Source organism: Canis lupus, chromosome 10, assembly GCF_003254725.2.
Source record: "Canis lupus dingo isolate Sandy chromosome 10, ASM325472v2, whole genome shotgun sequence".
Lineage (NCBI taxonomy): Eukaryota > Metazoa > Chordata > Mammalia > Carnivora > Canidae > Canis > Canis lupus.
In genome coordinates, this window is record NC_064252.1 from 18,946,695 (window position 1) to 18,965,898 (window position 19,204).

The 19,204-nt window shown below is 59.6% G+C and overlaps 1 protein-coding gene and 1 long non-coding RNA gene across 3 annotated transcripts in view; one reads left to right on the top strand and one right to left on the bottom strand.

Annotated features, from left to right (window-relative positions):
* TAFA5 (TAFA chemokine like family member 5) overlaps window positions 1-9,915 on the bottom strand; it is a 151,940-nt gene extending 142,025 nt beyond the window's left edge. The window contains exon 1 of one of the 2 annotated variants that reach the window (XM_035696160.2): window positions 9,722-9,915. In XM_035696160.2, the coding sequence (XP_035552053.1) occupies window positions 9,722-9,833 (112 nt within the window). In that variant the 5' untranslated portion in view covers window positions 9,834-9,915. The remainder of the gene's footprint in view (window positions 1-9,721) is intronic. The other variant, XM_025456152.3, reaches the window with a different exon arrangement.
* Window positions 9,916-13,831: 3,916 nt separating this feature from the next.
* Window positions 13,832-18,588, top strand: LOC112665912 (uncharacterized). The gene is made up of 3 exons (XR_004803111.2): window positions 13,832-13,907; window positions 14,712-16,528; window positions 18,229-18,588. It is a non-coding gene; the product is annotated as an uncharacterized LOC112665912 (long non-coding RNA).
* The last annotated feature ends 616 nt before the right edge of the window (window positions 18,589-19,204 follow it).

The following is a 19,204-nucleotide window of genomic DNA, read 5'->3' on the forward strand; positions in this document are numbered from 1 at the left end:
CGGTGGGGGCGGGGTGTCCCTAAGGGTTCAGAGGCCTGGCTACCTGCCGCCCATCCCTGCAGCCACGCTCAGAAACCCCCGCTGCAGCCATCGGCTCCTGAGGTGCTGAGCTCGGGCCCTGCGCACTCAGGGGGGGGGGGGGGGGCGGCGGACGTGCCCTCACCCGCTTCTGGGGGGCCGGCGGTGCTGCTTCCAAGGCTGAGCGCACAGGCCTGGGGCCCAGGGCGGGAGCCGAGAGAAGGCGGGCCTTGGTCTCCCTCCTGCTCGGGCCTGGAGCTCCAAGGCAGGGAAAGGAGCCCCCCCACCCCAGGCTCCCCTGCTCTGTCCGGGGTCCCGCTGCCCTGTCCAGGGCCCGGGGACAGCACCCCCCGTGGGCAGTCGGGTCTGCTGGCCACTGGTTGGGTGTGGCAGGGCCGTGAGGCCTCCCAGGTCAGCAGCCAGCATTTACCCGCACCCCCAGTGTGAGAACGGCTTCGGCCTTGCTCCAGCAGAGCCCCTGTGCCTGCACAGCTGACCCCGAGAAGGCCTGCCCCACAACCTTCCTGCCGCCTCCTGCACCCCAGGATGATCCGCTCAGAGGCCAACACAGGAGGTCAGCAGAGCCCAGTCCTCCCCTCTCCCCGGGGACCTCAGGCACCCCCTCCCACCTGGACCCCCAAGCCTGGACCCCAGGGCATTCAGGAGGCAAGCAGAGGCACCAGAGCCCTCCTCGTTCTAGCAGCTTCTCCAGAGCACATCCCGCTGCAGGAGCCAGTATCAGGGGCGGTGGACTGAGCACAAGCGTAGAAAGTGCGCTCGGGACCAGACCGCAGGGTGAAGGGGCCTGGGGTCTGCTCAGTGGGGCAGGAGCCAGGCTGGGCACACAGGGCCAAGCCTGGTCCACAGCGCTGCACCTGCCGGGAGGGTGAGCCGGGTCCTGGGGGGCAGGAGGGGCTCAGCAGGAGGAAGGCGAGCAGCCCAGGCAGGGAGCTGCAGACTCACAAGCCGCTGGTGTGAGGGAGCGGCGGCCAGGCTCGCGGGGGCTGGGACACCCGGCCGGTGGGTGCAAGGCTGGGGTGCGGCCCAGGGGAGCTGGCAGGGCAGGTGGGGACCAAGTGCCTAGGAGGGCCGCCGGGCTGGGCTGGAGTCGGGGAGCCCTAGGCGGAGGCCAGGGGGTCAGAGAGACAGGGCCCCCTAGGGCAGGAGCCTCTGGCTGCCAGTGGGGACACGATGGGGAGTCAGACCTTCCGGGCTGTGCCTCTCCCAGGACCCCAAGCATGTGCCCCCATTTCTCCTCCTCATTTGCTCCTCTCAGGGCGAAGAGACACCCGCCCAGCACCAGCCACCCGTGGGCAGTACGGCAGGGCCCAGCTGCACCCCCAGGCTCCCCCGGCCCTCGCAAGAAGGCAGGGTGGCTGCAGTGGGGGGCGCTCTGTGATACAGAGGGGTGTCGCAAGACAGGGACCAGAGGAAGGTGGGAGCCAGTCCCCCAGCGTTACTATGCGCTACATCCCCGATGACTCACTTCTCAATTAGCCACCTCGTTATGGGAAGAGCCTGTCATGCCTGCTACGTGTCAAGGAATGTTTTGACAAGGTTTACTCTCCAAGTCAGCCAGGGCGGAAATGGGCACAGCGCTTGTGCCGCGGGCTCCGCTAGGCGTGGGGGGCCCTCGATGTGCAGGGAGCGCTCTCTGCAGCAGGGGACCCAGGGGACCCACCCCTTGTTTGAAAGCACACCAGGGCTGTTTGTCCAGCGGTGTTCCTACTTCATTATGTGAACTACAAGTGAAATCCCACTGGTCCTTCAGCCCACGGAGCTGAGGCAGAAAGCAAACAACAGTCCCCGGGATGCGGGGGCCGGGGGCGCCCCGGGGGCTGCTCTGCAATCTGTGGCCTCCACGTGGGACTCTGCAGAGGACATGGAACCCCTGCAGGCCCGGGGTCTCAGCTCCGTTCTTCTTGCTATAAAACCTCAGCACCATCAGCTTGGGGAGGGAAACGGAGACCCCGAAAGGGAAGCTGCAGGATGTGTCTGTGTTGCTTGTAGACACGTATGCACACACACATACATGTGCGTAGAAACACAGACACGGCACGGAGGGATGGGGTGGGGCAGAGGCCTCCCGTCACGCCATCTCCCTCTCCTCGTCGGCAAAGGATGCTGATGGGCCACACCTGTGGATGCCATCTCCATGGCTGGGAAAATCTTCAGGAAGAGTCAACCTTAACCATTCCCTGTCTTACCAAATCGGGGGTCTCCCAGGATGGCCGACGGGGCAGGGTGCCAGCCACAGGTTCAGCTCAGCACACGTCTGAGGGTGACAGTGACACGTGATGTGCACACCGGGTCTGGGGGCTGCAGGGAGGCCCATGCAGGGGTGTGCGCGTGTGTTTGCAGGAGTGCTGTCTGACGCACCAGAACGTGCATCTTTGCGGGGCAGCACCCACAGAGACAGCAGCACCCTCGTGCATGTGAGCTAAGTGACTTCTCCGTGCCCACCCGTAGACAGTGCGAGGACTAGGGAGGGACGGTTTATTTTCACCCTGAAGAGAAGGGAGGAAGAATGTCAGGAAGACGGCGCTGGAAACGCTGACGACCTGAGTCACACCAGGCATCCTGGTGGGCGGTGGGTCTGAATGCTTTGCCAGCGTGAGCCCGCTGGCCCCGGGAGCCACCCCCCCCCCAGCAGAGGGCTCACGGGCCCAGCCAAGGCCCAGCGACCAGTCAACAGAAGGGGCACGCTGGAGCCCCGCCAGCCTCCCCCACCAGGACTGAATTGAAGGCATTTCTAGGCAGCCAAAGGTCCTGCCAGCAGCAGAACTTTCTGGAGGGAAAGGCACGTATGAAATGTGTTCCACTGAGCTAGAGACAGAAATCTGTGAATCCTGTCCAAGGACTGCACCGCCCCCTCAAAAGTGGGATAATTGGGTAGGTGGGTCGACGACGAGAAGGGCGGAGGGGCTCCCTGCCACGGCAGGATCAGGAAAGTCTACAGCCTCCAAAGGGCGCTCTCACCATCGGAGACACAGCTATGTGAGAAGTTACAACGCGTGAACCCCGCGCTGGTTCCGGCTCTGGGGAGGGGAAAAACGTGCAGAGACCCCTCCTCCCGCAGCCCTCAGCCTTTCCAGAGGTCTGGGTCCAGCTGGGAAGGGCCGGCTGAGCAGAGGGGAGAAGCCAGGCGGGTCCACCTGCTAGGGGGGTGCCTGTGGCTGAGCACCGTCCACCCCCCAACCCCGCTGGCCCCTCGGCCACAGAAACAGTCATTTGCTTGTCACCCCCGCGAGCTGGGCCCCAGGGCCAGAGTCTTCCTCTATAAACCAGGGAACACCAGCATGGACAGTGAGCTGGGGAGCTAGAGCAGGAGCCCCGGCCTGCAGGGGAGGTCCAGGGATGCTGTGTTCACAGTGCTGAGGGGAGAAACCCCAAACCACAGGGACATGGGAAGGGACAGGTGCTCAGGAGCATAGGGCGGTGGGTGGTGGAGGCCCCAGGGCAGGAGCCAGGTACTGGAGGGGACGTCCCGGTCACAGGGACACTTCTGGCATCGTGCATCTTACTCAGGGATGCTTTATAAAGTACTGAACATTTTGTCAGGTTCCACAGTCTCACTCTGTCCCTCGTTTCAGTCCTTCTGATCAGTTTTAACACTTTAGAAACAGGGATTCTCAGAGTTTCAGCAGGCCCCGCTTCAGACAGCTCTCCAGCCCCGCCCCTAGCCAGCAGGCCACGCCCCCAGACTTAGGCCACGCCCAGCCCCGCAACCCCGCCCCACCCTTCGGCCACGCCCCTTGTCACTTGACCACGCCCCCAGCCTTTGACCACACCCCTAGGCACTCGACCACGCCCCCAGCCCTTCAGCTAGGCCTTCAGCCCTTTGGTCCTGCCCCCAGCCCTTAGGCCCCCAGGTCCCCAGGCCCCCAGGCTCCCAGCCCCCACCCCAGTCACAGCGCACAGTTGAGGCAGTTTGCTGGGGCATCAGGCCGCCTGTCCCCTAGTGGCCTGAGGTTGTGCCCAGAGCTCAGAGCCTAATATAGGAGGACATGAGCTTGCAGTGACAGCCAGCACCCAGATGAACACGCCCTGCGCTGGAGGGGGGAGGGGGCAGTGTGTTCCTGGGAGGCTTCCTGGAGGAAGAGGCTCTCTAACACTGGGGGACAGCCCCAGGCCCAGTCCAGGTCCCGGCTCCCCTCTGCGTTGGACAGCAGTGCAGGGTGCTACTGTTCGAGGGGACCTGGCAGCAAGCGGAACATCGCGGTGACACAGACCGGGCTGTGCAGGTGACAACGTGCGCGCACACCAGCTTCCTAAGAGGGGAGCCCCATGGTGGAGGCCTCGGCGCTGGGCTCGGCCAGGCCAGGACAGAGGGATGGACAGTCCCACCCTGACAGCAAGGTCGGCTCCAGGAGGCCTGAAGGGACCTGAGCAGGGGGGCTAGTGCTGCGTGATGGGGGGGGCGAGGGGGAGCACAGGCGGGGGTCTCAGGCGGCCAGCCTGGAGGCAGAGGCAGCAGTGCGGACAATGCAGGTGTGTCCAGGCGGGGGCACAATGGAGGGACCCCGCTGCAGACCAGGCAGGGACACAGAGGCTGTGGGATGCAAGGGGACTTGGGGCAGACCCTGGGCTGTAGCCCGCCCCCACCCCCCACCACCCGCAGGCCGCGAGCCCCCCCCACCGCCCCCGGGGCGCAAGCCCCCATCTGCCTCTCCAGCCCAGGGCCCCTAATTCCTAGTTACAGGAATCAGCTGGAGACACAGAGGCCTGGGGCCACCACCCGCCTCCTTCAACAGATGTGCAAGGTCGGCCAGGTGCCCTGGCAGGAGCCCCGGGACCAGGCCCTCCACAGCAGGAGACTGGCGGGGACAGGAGGGGAGGCGGCAGTTCTGGGGGACGAGAGCTCTCTCCCAGGGTCCCACCGGGCCCAGGTCACCGCCGGAATGGAGCTGGGCCGCCCTCCCAGAGCCGCGGGAGTCCCGTGCACCCAGTAGAGACAGCAGGGCTTGCACACTGGGTCCTGGCAGCCATTTTAATAAGTGCTCGTGACAAAGCCTCCAGAGCCCTCTACCACATCCGCCACGGTGCAGAGGACAGTCGCCCCGATCTGCTGCCAGCTGCTCGGGTTTCTGGAAAGCCCAGCCATCCAGATAGCTTGTGCTGCCTGCCCGGAGTTGCAGTCCGTGCTGCCGGGCAGGGTCTGGAAAGCTGTGGACCAGAGTATGTAAGCTGCAGCCTCCGGGAGCTGGGGACACTCCGTGGGGCTCTCAGGGACGGGGAGTGGGGGCTCAGGCACCGAGGGAGGCCCTGCAGAAGCCAGGGCACTCTGGGGTAGCCCTGGAGCCCCAAACTCCGGCTCTGAGGGTCCACGAATGGTAAGCAAAGCACCATTTAAAAAGGGACACCACTGTGTTCTGTGAGCCGCGTGGGCCGGCGTGGGCCCCAGAGCACAGCCTGTGACAGTCCCCCCAGACAGATGACAACGAGCAGGGCCACCGGCCCTCGTCCTCTCTGCAGCTCTCACTTCAGTCTCCAATCCCCGCAAAGCAGGAGACCCCGGTCCGGGTCCTCCCCGTCGATCTCCTCCCCATCTCTCGGCCGTCACCCACGGCGCTCTGGGTGACAGGTGGCATTCTGTAGAGGTCATTAACTCCAGAGCACCACATTTTAATGCAGAAACGAGCCCTTCTAAATCGGCGCAGCTGCGAAGCTATATAAAGAAATGGGGATTTTAATGTTTTGCTTTTCTTCTCTTTTCTACTGCCACATTATCATAACATTTCCCTATAATTACGCCCATAAAAGTCACCTGAAAATACTTCATGCCACAAAAGTTGATCTACACATGTCATTCCGTGGATGTCGAGTGGCGAGTCTCGAGCAGGAACTTCGAGGGTCGGATGCAGCCCGGAGGCCCGGTGCCAAGCAGACCCAGCAAGTCGACAGTGGAACGAAGGCCCCCTTTATGGGATCGGCTGTCCTCTGTCCTCAGTGACAAGAGGGATGCTGGAGACAGTCCTGGAAGGGTGTGGGCCTCCTGTCCCCAACATCGTTCCCCAGAACCCTTATCCCCCGGGGGATCTGTGCCTGGGTGGACACTTCCATGGGCAAAACCCCCTTCCCTCACTGATGCTTGGGCATCCAGCTCAACTAACAGAAATCCCACAAAACAGAGGCGACTTCTCTCTATGAAGTTGAAAGAAACCAACACCACATCCTCTCCAGCCAGAAATTCAACAGACAAAAACACACAGGAGAAAAGGGGGGGAAAAAGAAAAAAAAAGAACCCGAGATGAGAGATAAACCTATGAGTGGCATCACTTCATTAAGCCCAGTATTTTCAAATTTAGCTCTCCAAGAACTCCAGATATAAAATCTGAACAGCAGGAAAGTAGCATAGTCTAATCTCTCCTAACTATGCAATAAATTATATTTATAAAGAAAATGCAACATCCGAGAGCCCATGCTCGGTTAGTATTCTAATGGATTAAAAACAATTCAGAAGTTGTAGCTTGTCATCATTGCAGCCGAAGAGGTGAGATTTGACTCAGAGCTACAAGGCAATTTTGATGGGATTAATTGGCGAAGAAGTGCATGTCGGAAATAGTTACGTGTCAGCAATGTCGGTCGACAAGCCCCTCCCAGTGGGGACAGCACAGCGCCCTCCACCTTTTCGCCAAATACTGCACACGAGTGTCAAAGTCAAGGCGTGGTGTCCCACGACACTCCACTAGCTCATCCACCGTGTTCTCCATCCCCCGGTGGCGGGGGAGCCCCGCTGCCATAGCCAGAGAGCAAAGACGACCACGTCACCCACGACGAGCACCCCGACACCGTCACACCGGCCTGGTGGCCCCGGGGCCGGCCCGACCCCTCCCGAGAAGCACGTCCCTCTGGGCCAAGGCCTCTGCTGCAGATCCGCCGAGGGGCCGACAGCATAAGCCAGCTCTCTCTAAGCCGCAGGGAAAGAGGTTTCCCCAGACAAGATGAAGGAGTTCCAACTTCCTCCTCCAGGCTCATCATCCGCCAAACCGACGAGTCACGAAGCGCCTGCCCTGCTGTCCACGTCCCCAGACCACCGACCGCGCGCCTCAGAGAAAGCCACGGAGGACCCCCGTCCTCTTTCCGCTTTTCCTGGCAATTCTTCCCCGATGGGAGAAAAATGACAAGACTGTGTCACTATAGCAACTAACCTAATTGGTGGACTGCAGGTTTTTCTCCAGCCAGAGGATGGAGCCCATCTCCTTAAATATGAATCTCTGCCGCCTGGGCCCCCAACAGAAGAACATCCCCTAACTGAAAACCAGGCCAGGAAACCATCCAGTTTTCCTTTCGCCGCGCACCAGAAAGTGAACACCTTATGTGCTGCAGAGAAATGCTCAGATTTAATAGGGAGGATAATTGAATCCTGTATGATACTTATCAGTTTCCCTAATTAATATGATACAAATATATCTGCTCCATAACACAAAAAACATTTTGGGTAATAAAAATCCTGACTGATAACAAAAACAATTTACAAACAAGGATGCTAACTATTCTTATTCATCCCAGATATATTGGAAAGGGGAACGGAAATCATAAGAACTGTTTCATTTGCATTTTACTTGCTTTATCAATTCAAAAAAAAAAAAGAAATGTGTTTTTATTTTCCTCCAGGACTGCTGTTCCACCCTATAAATTATTATTATGTCTATTTTGTATTTTAGTAAAATGTTTTAATTTCTCCAAGTGCATTTCCGGTGAAATGGGGTGTGTCTGAAAACGCCTTATCTTATTGTCAATTATTCCATTACATGGAAATGGCAACCACCATGAAAATGTGGTTAACCCAAGCTTTCGTTATTAATGATTTCTGCTCTTCCGAATAAGACATTTTACCAAATGTCCTTGTCCTGGTGGAAGAGCTGTTTCCAGAACACTGGGGAGGCTGCTAAGGGCGGGCTGGGTGTGCGAGTGGGGATCTCAGGTTCCACGGTGTGTCTGGGCAGCTAGCAGCCGCGTGGCCGGCCGCTCTCCGACCCGGGCCTGGGGCAAGCAGCCATCCTGGGAGGGGGGTGTGAGTATGGGGATAGGGGGCAGGTGGTGGGGAGAGCCGGAGCAGGTGCTGCCGGAGCTGACCCGTAAGGAGCCGGGGGCGCGGGGCAGGGGGGTGGGGGGTGGGGGCAGTGGGGGTGAGGAGCTTGAAGCCACCGCCAAGGTGTCCTGTACTTAACCATTAGCTGTTGCTCTTTTTCTCACCTGAAAAGTGGCTTCCACTGCCCAGCTGCTGTCCTGGGTTGTCCCCTGGGCCCCCAGGACCCTGTCCCCCTGTGGGCCAGCGCTAGCCGCGCTAGCCAGGGACAGCAGCCCCCCAGGGGACAGGGGCTCAGGGAGCCACAGTCCCCTTCCCAGGCTGTACCGGGAGCCCCTCTTGCTGGGGAGAGCATTCAGGAGGCAGCCTGGGGAGTTCATCAGCCAGCAGCCCTTTGCACAGCGGCCAGGAACACCGTGCACCCTGCACCCCGCTGGAGGGCCGAGGTGGCGCGGGAGCCGGGGAGACCTGCGCGACCATGCTTCGAGCCCGGCCCAGGCCCCTCCAGCCGCCCGGGGTCGGGGGTCCCTGCTGGGCAGCTCGGGTCGCGACCCCGCTGGCGGCCTTCAGCCCTGGGCCCCCGCCCCTACCCGCGGGGGGCGCAGCCCTGCCTGCAGTGGCAGCCGCTGCACAGCCCCCCCCCCCCCCCCCCCGCCCTCCATCCCCGCGGCCCCGCCGTCCCAGGACCGGCCACCGCGCCTGCCGGGTCTGCACGGGCGCCGCTCGGGCTCTGGAGGCGGCCGCGGAGGGTCCGGGGGAGCGGGAGGCCGGGCTCGGTGCTGGCGCGGCAGCCAGGCTCGGCGCTGGCCTCTTTTTTTTTTTTTTTTTAAGAATCCATATTTTTCCATCACCTCCCGCGCCCATGGCAGCTCTCCATGACAGGTGTTCCCCAGCGCCCGTCCGCTCCTGCCGCTAGGACGGGAAGCGGCCCGAGCCCGTGCCGGCGGCCGGCCGGGACCCCAGCGCCGCGCACCCCCGGCCCCGCTCCCCGCCGCCCGGGCGCGACCCCGTGCCCCCCGCGCCCCGCGCCAGGTCCCGTCCCCGGACCCGACTCCAGGAATGCCCGCGGCGGCCGCCCCCTCCCCGGCCCCGGCCCCGGCCCCCGCCCCCGCCCCCGCCCCCGCCCCTCACTCGTCGGCTTCGGAAAGCGCCTGGCGAGTGCGCTTCCCGGGCGGCAGGGGCCCCCGCGCGCCCCAGCCCGGCCCCGGCCCCGGCCCCGGCCCCGGCCCCGGCAGCCCCCGCCGCGGACCCCGCCGCCCCCTCCGGAGCGCGCGGCTCGGCTCGGGGGCTCGGCTCGGGGGCTCGGCGCGGCGGGGCTCGGCGGGGCTCGGCGGGGCTCGGCGGGGCTCGGCTGGGCCCCGCGGGCTGGGCCGGGCGCGGCGGCGGCGGCGGCGGCGGGGCGGGCAGCTCCGGGCAGCTCCGGGCAGCTCCGGGCAGCTCCGGGCACCGCGCGCCTCCCGGGGCCTGGCGCTCGGGCCCTGCCCCGGGGCCGCGCGGGAGGCTCGCTCCCAAGTGCCGGGCGGCGGGAGCCCGGGCGGCGCCGTCCCTCCGGCCCAGCGGGAAGCGCCGGCAACTCCGCGCCCGCCGACTCCGGGGCCGCGGGGCTGGGGCGGGGGCCGGGCCGGGCCGGGGCCGGGGGCGCGCGGGGGGCCGCGGCCGCGCGGTACTCACTGCAGTAGGCGACGAGCAGGCCGGCCAGGATCATGAACGCCCAAAAAGTTGAGGACATGCTGGGCAGGGCGGTCGCATCTTGCCGGCTGCCGGTCCTGGGCGATGGCGCCATTGAAGCCGCGGCGCCCGCGCGGGGGGCAGCAGCGCGTCTCAGCAGCCGGCCCTGCCCGCGCCCCCGCGCCGGCCTCCACGTGCGGGCCCCGCGCGCGCCATCCTCCGCCGCCGCCGCCGCCGCCGCCGCCGCCGCGCCCGGGCTCCGGCCCACTGCGCCCCGCGCCGGCCCGCCCCGCGCCGCGCCCGCGCCCGCGCCCGCGCCCGAGCCCGCGCCCGCGCCCGCGCCCGAGCCCGGGGACGCCGGCCCCGCGGCTCTGGGCGTCGCTGTGCGCCCGGCTCGGCGCGCCCGGTGCGCGCACCCGAGCACGCGGGGTCCCGGCGCGGTCCCGGGACTGGCGGGGGGGCGGGGGGCGGGGAGGCGGCGGAGGGGCCGCGGAGCCCCAGCCGCGCCTCTGGATGGCGACAGAGACGGCCCGGCTCGCCCTGCCCTCGCCCTCCCCTCGCCCTGCCCTCGCCCTCGCCCTCCCCTCACCCGCCGCCCGGGCCCCCCGGGACAGGCCCGGCCGCCAGAAGTTTGCGGACTTGGGCCGCGCGCCCCGGGCCCTTCCCGCGCGGGGGCCCCGGACCGCAGGGAGTCAGCGGAGGTCAGCGCGGCCCGGCGGGGACGCACGGCCCCAGAGCGCCCTCCTGCTCCTTCCTCCGTGTGGCCTCCGCCTGCCCACCGCCCTGGGCCTTGGGAAAGGGTCCCCCTGCCTGTGTCCCCAACCCCCGCCCCCCCGGAGCGCGGTGAGCGGGGTGCGGGGTGCCCGGGGCGCGTGCGGAACCAGCCTCCGCAGAGCCCTCCAGGCCCTACACGCGGGAGGGGAGTGGAGCCAGTACCCCGTGGGGGCAGATTCCCCAGCCCCACTCCACCCTCTGGCGTCCCCTCAGCAAGACAAGCTCCCAAGACCAGATGCTCACCAGATGGCCCTGCCACCCAGGGAGGCTGTGGCCCCCGCGGACCGGGCCACACTGCCCACCCCAAACCCCGGCTTCCTGCGGGTCGGTGGACGTTCTAATATGAGCTCATCCTGCCAGATTCAGAGGATCTACTGATCCTGCACGGGGAGGGGGCGCGCCCGGGACCCCATGAGGTCTGAGGTCTTCTTGGAACTGGAGGCTCTTTCCCAGGAGCCACTAGAGGGCCTGAAGCAAAGATGGTCACAGCATCACCCCTTCACCTCAGGTCCCGGCCGGCTGGGTCTGTAAGGAGACCACAGAGCCTGTGATCACCGCCGCTCAGAACCTGCTGTGGGCGCCAGGGACCCGCACACACCGTACACACATGCACCGCACACACAACACACATGCATCATACACACACACCCGACACACACTACATATGTGCATTGTACATACACGCACCATATACACACGCTCCACACACAATACACTATGTGTTTGTACCATACACATACCATACACACAGGCCATACACACGCATGTGCCACACATGTGCACCATCCACATCTGTGCACTATGAACACACAACACATGTGCACCACACACACAATACACACATGACACATATGTATACATACACTCGTGCACACGTGATACCGACACAGCACACACACATCCTTTCTCTCCCTGGTACACACACGCACACCGCGCAGAGGAAACCAAGGCAGGCAGAGGCAGGCCCAGGCCAGGCCACCTCACCCAGTCCCAGTGGGTGTCTGCATGAGGAGCCCACACCAGAGGCTCGGCAGGACTCCTGCTGTAATGTGATTGTGTCCAGGATGGTTTTTTTCGTAAATTGTCTATTCCTGTTTAATTAAAACCGTCTGACTTCCTTCGAGGTATCTTCCCAGTGTGGCCTCCGGGTTCCCTTTGCTGGCCTGGAGGCGCTGCGGGGCCGGGGCTCCGGAGACCCTGAGGGTGGATGGGCAGGCACCCCGGTCTCCAGTGTGCTGGCCTGGGTAGGGGCTTCCTCACTCAGAGTCCCCACGTTCCCCCCCACCCCCGAGCCGGCCTGCCTCTCTGGCTCCAAGTTCCCTCCTTTGACGGGAGCCTTTTATCCTGCTAAAAAGGATGTGACTCTTTAAAACGTGACACATCCCGTTTCATCCTGTCCATTCTGAACTCCTGTTATGTTCTGGACATTCCTTCATCCTGCATCTAATTCTCGAGCACCTTCTAGATGCCACTGCTGGAGGAGGGGAATTAAACAGGACACATGCTTTCTGTCCCCCTGGCTGTGTGTGCTTGGTTTGGGAGATGGATGAGGAAACCAGCACTTACAGCGCCCTGTGGCGGCTGTGGCAATGGAGCAGGGATGCAGGCCTGGCTGGCAGGTGCAGGGGGGCGCGGTGTGGGGAGGGCAGGGGTACAGGCCTGGCTGGCAGGTGCAGGGGGTAGGGTGCAGGGAGGGCAGGGGTGCAGCCCTAACTTGCAGGTGCAGGGGGGCGGGTTGCAGGGAGGGCAGTGGTGCAGGCCTGGATGGCAGGTGCAGGGAATGGGATGCAGGGAGGGCAGGGTGCAGGCTTGGTTGGCAGGTGCAGGGAGCGGGGTGCGGGGAGGGCAGGGGTGCAGGGTGCAGGGGGTAGGGCTGCAGGCCTGGCTGGCAGGTGCCTGGTGCTGGAGGACAAGGCCCAGGGTGAGAGGCCAGGGAAGCTTCCAGCAGAGTGCTTTTACAACCTGTTTAGTGCCATCCTTAAGACAAGCACATGCACACACACGCACACACACACAAAACAACGGTTTCGCAAAACAATACTTACACTCTCAACACTCTGTTGTGTTTCCCATTTTGTCCTAATTCATTGCTTAAAATACCGGTTGCCTACCGATGGTTGTGTTTACTGTCATTTTCTCTGCTTGACAAGCCCTGCTCCAGGAGAGACATGGTCTGTGTTGAATTTGGGAGGATAAATTGGAGCTGTCACACCAGAGGTCGGAGGGCACGGCGATGGTGGGCAGTGGGGAGCGCCCGGAGCTGGGGGGCGGCGAGGTGAGCGGCCTGGTCAGCTTTCTCTTGGAGCACACACCCCGAGATTTCTGTGGCTGTGACATTAGGAGGTTGACATGTTAAAGGAAAAAATCTTCAAAGACACTTGTTAGAGATGGTGAGGCAGGGGCCCTGGGTGGCTCAACAGTGGAGCATCTGCCTTCAGCTCAGGTCGTGACCTTGGGGTCCCCGGATCGAGTCCCGCATTGGGCCCCCTGCAGGGAGACTGATTCTCCCTCTGCCTGTGTCTCTGCCTCTCTCTCTGTGTCTCTCATGAATAAATAAATAAAATCTCAAAAAAAAAAAATAAAGACAGTGAAGCTGACCTGGTACAGAACCATGGGGATGGGCCTGGAGCCCATGTGATGCAAAGGGGCTGGGCACCACCGGGACCAGAGCGTGGGCCAGTGGGGGTTTCTAGATGAGGGGCAGGTGGGGCAGTGAGAGGAAAATTGGTGAGAGGAAGTGTCGTGGGGATGGGGCAGGATTGCGGCTAAAGGCCGGCCAGGTGACAAGACCCCAGTGGAGGATGGGGCGCCTGGGCACATATGGAGCGTGGGGGGCTCTGGTTGAACTGACTTAGCAGGTTCTTGCTGAAACCGGATCATACAAGGAGGTGCACAGGTGTGCCTCGGAGAAGGGTCGGGAGCCTGACCAGAGTTTGGCCAAGCACAGAATCTTTGTCAGACAGGAGCACGTACGTCGTGAATGTGGCAGGTGTTGACCAAGTTCCTGGCGGCTGCCGCTGACACCTATGATCCCAAGAGGAAGAGGAAAGGGAGCAGAGCCCGTGCTGCCTATAGCTTGAAATCTGAGGGTGCTGGAGAGTCTGGAAGCCAGCGAGCCGGACAGGGCCGGGGCAACGGGACGTGAGTGCAGGCTCCTGACCAGGGGAGGCCAGAGTCATGACAAGGCACAGCCAGGATGTGGGACGCGGCCCAGAGTCAGGCCAGGTGCTGGTGGCTCCGGGCCTGGGGAGAGACCACGATGGGAACGGAGGGTGGGGGCTGAGCAGAGCGCTGAGTTCCGTTGCTAGGAAACCAAAAGCGCAGCTCCAGATCCCAAAGCGCTGCCAAGTGACCGAGTGTTGTTATTGACTGGCTGGTGCTGGGGACTGGCCGGAACGGACAGTTCTGAAACCGAGTAAGTTGACCGGAGACTCCGTGTCCACCCTCGCTGCCCGCCTCGCTAATGGAGGATGTGGTCCTGCAGCCTTGGGCAGGTCCTGGGTCTCCCCTCCCCCCAAGCCACGGCCTGGCCCACAGAGGGGGGCGTCCTGCCTCCCGATGGCTCAGGTGGCCCCGAGAGCCCCAGAAATGTGGTGCTGCCCCTGGGGGATGGGTGGCGCCCAAGGGCAGATGACCGGGGTGCTCACTCCAGGTCTGGGCAGGGAAGGGCAACGTCCCCTCCACGGGACACGCGGGGACATTGTCCCTCCACTGTCGCTCTGCTTCCAAACACAGGGATGCGGGGTGTGGTTCCTGTCCCCCACCCCTCTGAACTGGCTGTGGGACATTTGTCACTTTAGTCATGGGGTGCCAGACTGACCGGGGCATTTCAAGGTGGATGTTTATTCAACTTGGGGGACGCCCACTGGGGCAACGGGGAGGGAAGCATATTTTATGGAAAGGTAGGCATGTTTCTGGGGAGGAGATACAGCGGTCTGGGGACGGTCGGCCGCTAAGGGGGTGGACTGTCCTGTGCCTGGTAGACTGTCCTGTGGAAATAGTTGTGGGTTTTCCTTTGAGGGCCTACCACCTGCCACACGCATGCAACGTGCACTCTGCAGAGCCACCCCTGAGTGCTGAGGGATGGACAAGCTCGGGGAGTCGGCAGCAGGTGTAGAAGCCCTGGGGGAGATAGGCCCTGACCAGGTGGGGCCAGGTGGGGCCAGGTGCGGGGACAGAAGATGGGGTCCGAGGCCAGCCACTTCTCTTCTCCCATCAGGTGGGAGCCGTGATGGGGCAGCAGCTCAGGAGGTGCGGACCAAGGACTGCAAGCCCCATGAGGAAAGAGGGGCCTGGATGAAATTCAGCCCCTAAAACAGCCGGTAGATGTTCACAGAGTCGGTAGATGAAATCCTGGCGTTATTTTTAGGAGTGATTACCCATTTCATCCCCTGGGTGTCAACAATGATAAGTCATATTTTTCTGTTCCATAGTATGTTCCAGGCACCATTCCAAGTGCTTTTCCTAGGACGACAGAGCACTGGACACCGCTGCCTAGGTGCCCGGCTCCACACAGCGCCCTCCGAAGCTACTGACCTGTGTTTGTTTAAAGACAGTTCTGTAAAATGGGCGGATGAGACAGAGAAAGGAAACGTGGCTCCGCTCCACCCTCGCAGTGACCCACTCTGAGCGTTTCTTTTGGTAACGTTGCTCGTTTTCTCTGCTCATCGCACTGCAGGTCTGTCGTGAACAGAGTCCTTTCCGATGTGACGAGCGTTATTTCCCGCTAGGACATGTTCCGGAACACCGTTCTCACGGTGGTGGGAAATTCCATCGTGCATAAACACCACCCCTTATTTAATCCATATTTTATTTGGGGGTTTCCTAGACTGTTTCCTAGAGTTCTGCTCTTTCAAACGTTCCAGCAGCGAACGCATATCCTTCCCTTGTTTTCTGTGGCTGTGCCTATTTGTAAGACAACCTAGAATGCTTGGGTCCAAACAAGAACACAACTTTGAGGCCTTCCTCTACATTTGCCAAGTCAGTGTCCAGAAAACGTGACATTAATTTACATTAATTAAGGTAAACATTGATTTAATTACTGTTCACATGAATCCCAAGGGCTCCTGGGAGCAATGCTACAGGTGACCACCACTAGCCCAGGCATCATCCCCGACACGAGAGCCACGGCCAGCTGCTCCAGTGACAAACACCGTTACTGTCTTTCCGTCTGCGGCCCGTGACCTCACGTCCGTTACGATTTCTGTGTGTACGTTGCATTCGCGTCTTCAACCTCTGCTGAGTTTTCTCCTCGCGGCTTTGCCTCCTTATTCTTGGTTATTCAGAACTTTGCAGGTTGGAAGTCAATTCCTTTTAAACTTTTCGGAAATTTGAAGAGAGCAGAAATAAGACGACAGGTGTCGACAACCTTTTGGTTCTGTCCCACGTCATCAGCAAACTGTCTTTGCGGCAGGCCCCGTGTGCCAAGTTTGCCTTTTGCAGACTTATTTAATTTTAATATGTTGTCAGTGCGATCTGGGGGAGGGTTCTCATCTTGCTTTGAAACTTTGATATTCCTTACAGCTTTACGGAGCTGCGTTAGCAGAGTTCTCCAGAGAAACAGAACCAATAGCGGGGAAAGAGAGAGAGAGAAAATCACTTGAAGGGACTGGCTTGTGCAGTCATGGGGGTGGCCCGGCAATTCCAGAATTTTCCAGGAAGGCCGACAGGCTAAGGACCGAGCAAAAAGTTGCTTTCTGAGCTCTGGAAGCAGAATCCATTCCCCCTCAGGAACCTCAGTCTGTTTTCTTTTAAGGCCTTCAACTGATTGGACGAGGCCCATCCACATTATGGAGGGCAATCTGCTTTACTCAAAGTCGGCTGATTCAAATGCTAATCACATCTAAATAAATAATCTTTTTACAGTCACATCTGGCCTGATGTTTAGCTAAGCAACCAGGTACCATGGCCCAGCCAAGTGGAGGCAAACAGCAAACTGACGCAGGAGACATAATTGGCATATGATTAACGATACATATTTGAAGTGGGACATCTGACGGTTTGATGTCTGCATGTGCCCCTGAAAACATCACCGAGGTAAAGATAATGAGCGTCCCGGAATGTTCCCAGGGGCCTCCGTAACCCTTCCACTTGCACCTCCCTGCCGCCTCCAGCTCCTGGCCAACCTCTGGTTCCTTTTATCACTGTGCATTTATTTGCATTTCCCACAAGCCTATAAGCATGGAATCGTACAGCACCGTCTCCTTTTATATCTGGCTTGTCTCACCCAGTTTAATTTTCTTTTTTTTAATTTATTTTTAATTTATTTTTAATTTTTAAAATTTTTTTATTGGAGTTCTATTTGCCAACATATAGCATAATACCCAGTGCTCATCCCACCAAGTACACTGAGGGGGGCACTTGCCAGTTTAATTTTCTTGAGGGTCATCCCTGTTACCGTACATATCAGTAAATTGTTCATTTTTCGCTCCTGCCAAAGGTGGACCCACAGCACGGCTACTGCGGGCTTTTCGTGACTTCGCCGGCTGATGTGCACATGGGTTGTTTATGGTTTGGATTTGTGCAAATACAGCTGCTACGTGCATCCCGGCCGACGTCTGTGCACGTGGGCTCGTGCCTCCGTGTCTCGTGCACAGATACCAGCCTGGAACGTGTCTGGATCATATCGGAGCCATACCCTTAGTTTTCTATGAGAGGGTCAAACCGTTTTCCAGCATGATTTTCACATTTTATATCTGCACCGGCAGCGGGTGAGCGTCCCGCTCGCTCCATCTTCTCCCCGCGCCTTGGCACGCTGCCTTCTTTATCGCCGTTATCCTAACCGGGGAGTGGTATCTTAGGAGGTTTTAATTTGCCCTTCCCTGATGACTCACAATGTCAGAACCTTTTCCTGGGCTTCCTTGCCTCGGTGCAAGTGGACGCTTCTATGGTGATGTGCCCCCGATATTTTTTATGTGGTTGTTGATTTTTTTGATATTTGAGAGTTCCGTATATATTATAGATACGAGGTTTTGTTTTGTTTTGTTTGTTTTTTAAATCAGACGTGTAATTTGCAAATACTCTCTCCCAGGCTATGGCTTATCTTTTCTTTTTCCCAATAAGGTCATCTGAACAGCAGGGGCTTTTAGTTCTGATGACTGTTACGTCTTCTGCTGTTATAGTTAAGCCATCTCCACCGAGCCCCAAACCATTATTTTTTCAGGTGTGTTTTCTTCTAGAATTTTTTTAAGATTTTATTTATTATCCATGAGAGACACAGAGAGAGGCAGAGACACAGGCAGAGGGAGAAGCAGGCTCCCTGCAGAGAACCGGATACGGGACTCGATCCCAGGACCCCAGGGTCATGACCTGAGCTGAAGGCAGATGCTCAACTACTGAGCCCCCCAAGTGTCCCTCTCCTAAAAGTTTTACAGTGTTAGGCTTTATGTTTCCATCTATGATGTATTTGGAGTTAATTTTTGTACATGGTCTGAGTCATAGATACAAATGTAATCTTTCTGAATATGGACATTCAGTCATTCTGGCACTGTTTGCATGAAGGGTTATCCCCTCTCCACTCACTGTTTTCTGCAACTTTGTCCAAAATCCACCGACGGGGTTCGCTGCGCCGACCCTAGACTCCCTGTGCAGCCCCTCGGATCTCTTCATCCACCTTGATGCGCACTGTCCTGATTGCATATGAAGTCAGGAAACCTGATGGTGTTTTTCCACGACTTCATTGCTTTGAAAAAAAAAAAAAGTGTTTTGACTTTCCTAAATCATTTGCATTTCCACAGGAATCTTAGGATCAGTTTGTCAACTTACACGAAGAAGACTGCTGGGTTTTTAGCTGCGATCCCACGTAACGCGGAGATCGGCTGGAGACAATTCACATCCCATAAGTTTCGTGTCTTCTGCCCCACGGACTCTGCACGCCTCTCCCCCTATGACTTATTTCTCTGAGCAACATTTCATAGTTTCCAGGGTACGTGTCTTCCTCATATTTATCGTATCTCTGGCTCTATTTTGTAAGGCAATTCGGGTATTATTTTAAACGCTTTTATTTGAGGTCTGATGATCTGCTCCAGTGGTGTGAACCCCACACGGTTTTTATGTGGATCTCGTATTCCGCGCCCTTGGTGAACCCAGTTTTACATCTAGCAACTTTTTCCTTGATTTTATCAGATTTCCTAACATCTGTGATTAAAGACAGAATCACATCTGGATGACTTTTATTTCGTCTTGCAGCCGACCTCACGGGCCAGAACCTCCAGGACCGGGTGGAATGGGAGTGTGGGGAGCGGGTCCCCCTGCCTCATTTCTGATTTAGAAAGGGAGACCGTCCATCCTTTTCCGGTGACGTGTGATGTCAGCTGGAGGATTCGCACGGATGCCCTTCCAGCTTACAAGGTCCCCTTCCATGCGTAGCTTTTGGGGGAGGTTTATTAGAAACAGATACCAACTTTTCCAAATGTTTCTGCTGCGTCTCCTGAGATAATCCTGCCCTCCCCCCACAACTCCCTCAGCTGAGTCCCATTTCCCCATTTTCTCCTTATTTCTACTGTAATTCCACATCACGGGAGCTCAGGCCTGGCCTAAGCTGAGCGCTTGAACCTGAGACGTGCTTCAGGCCCAGAACGTGGTCTCTTGTGGCCTGCGTTTCGGGTGCCAGGGAGACGTGTGCACCCCCACTGCTGTTGGGAGGGAGGGAGGGGTGCTCTGTCAACTTCGTGGACAGCACCCCCTTGTCAGTGCCCCGCGATCCTCTCTCTA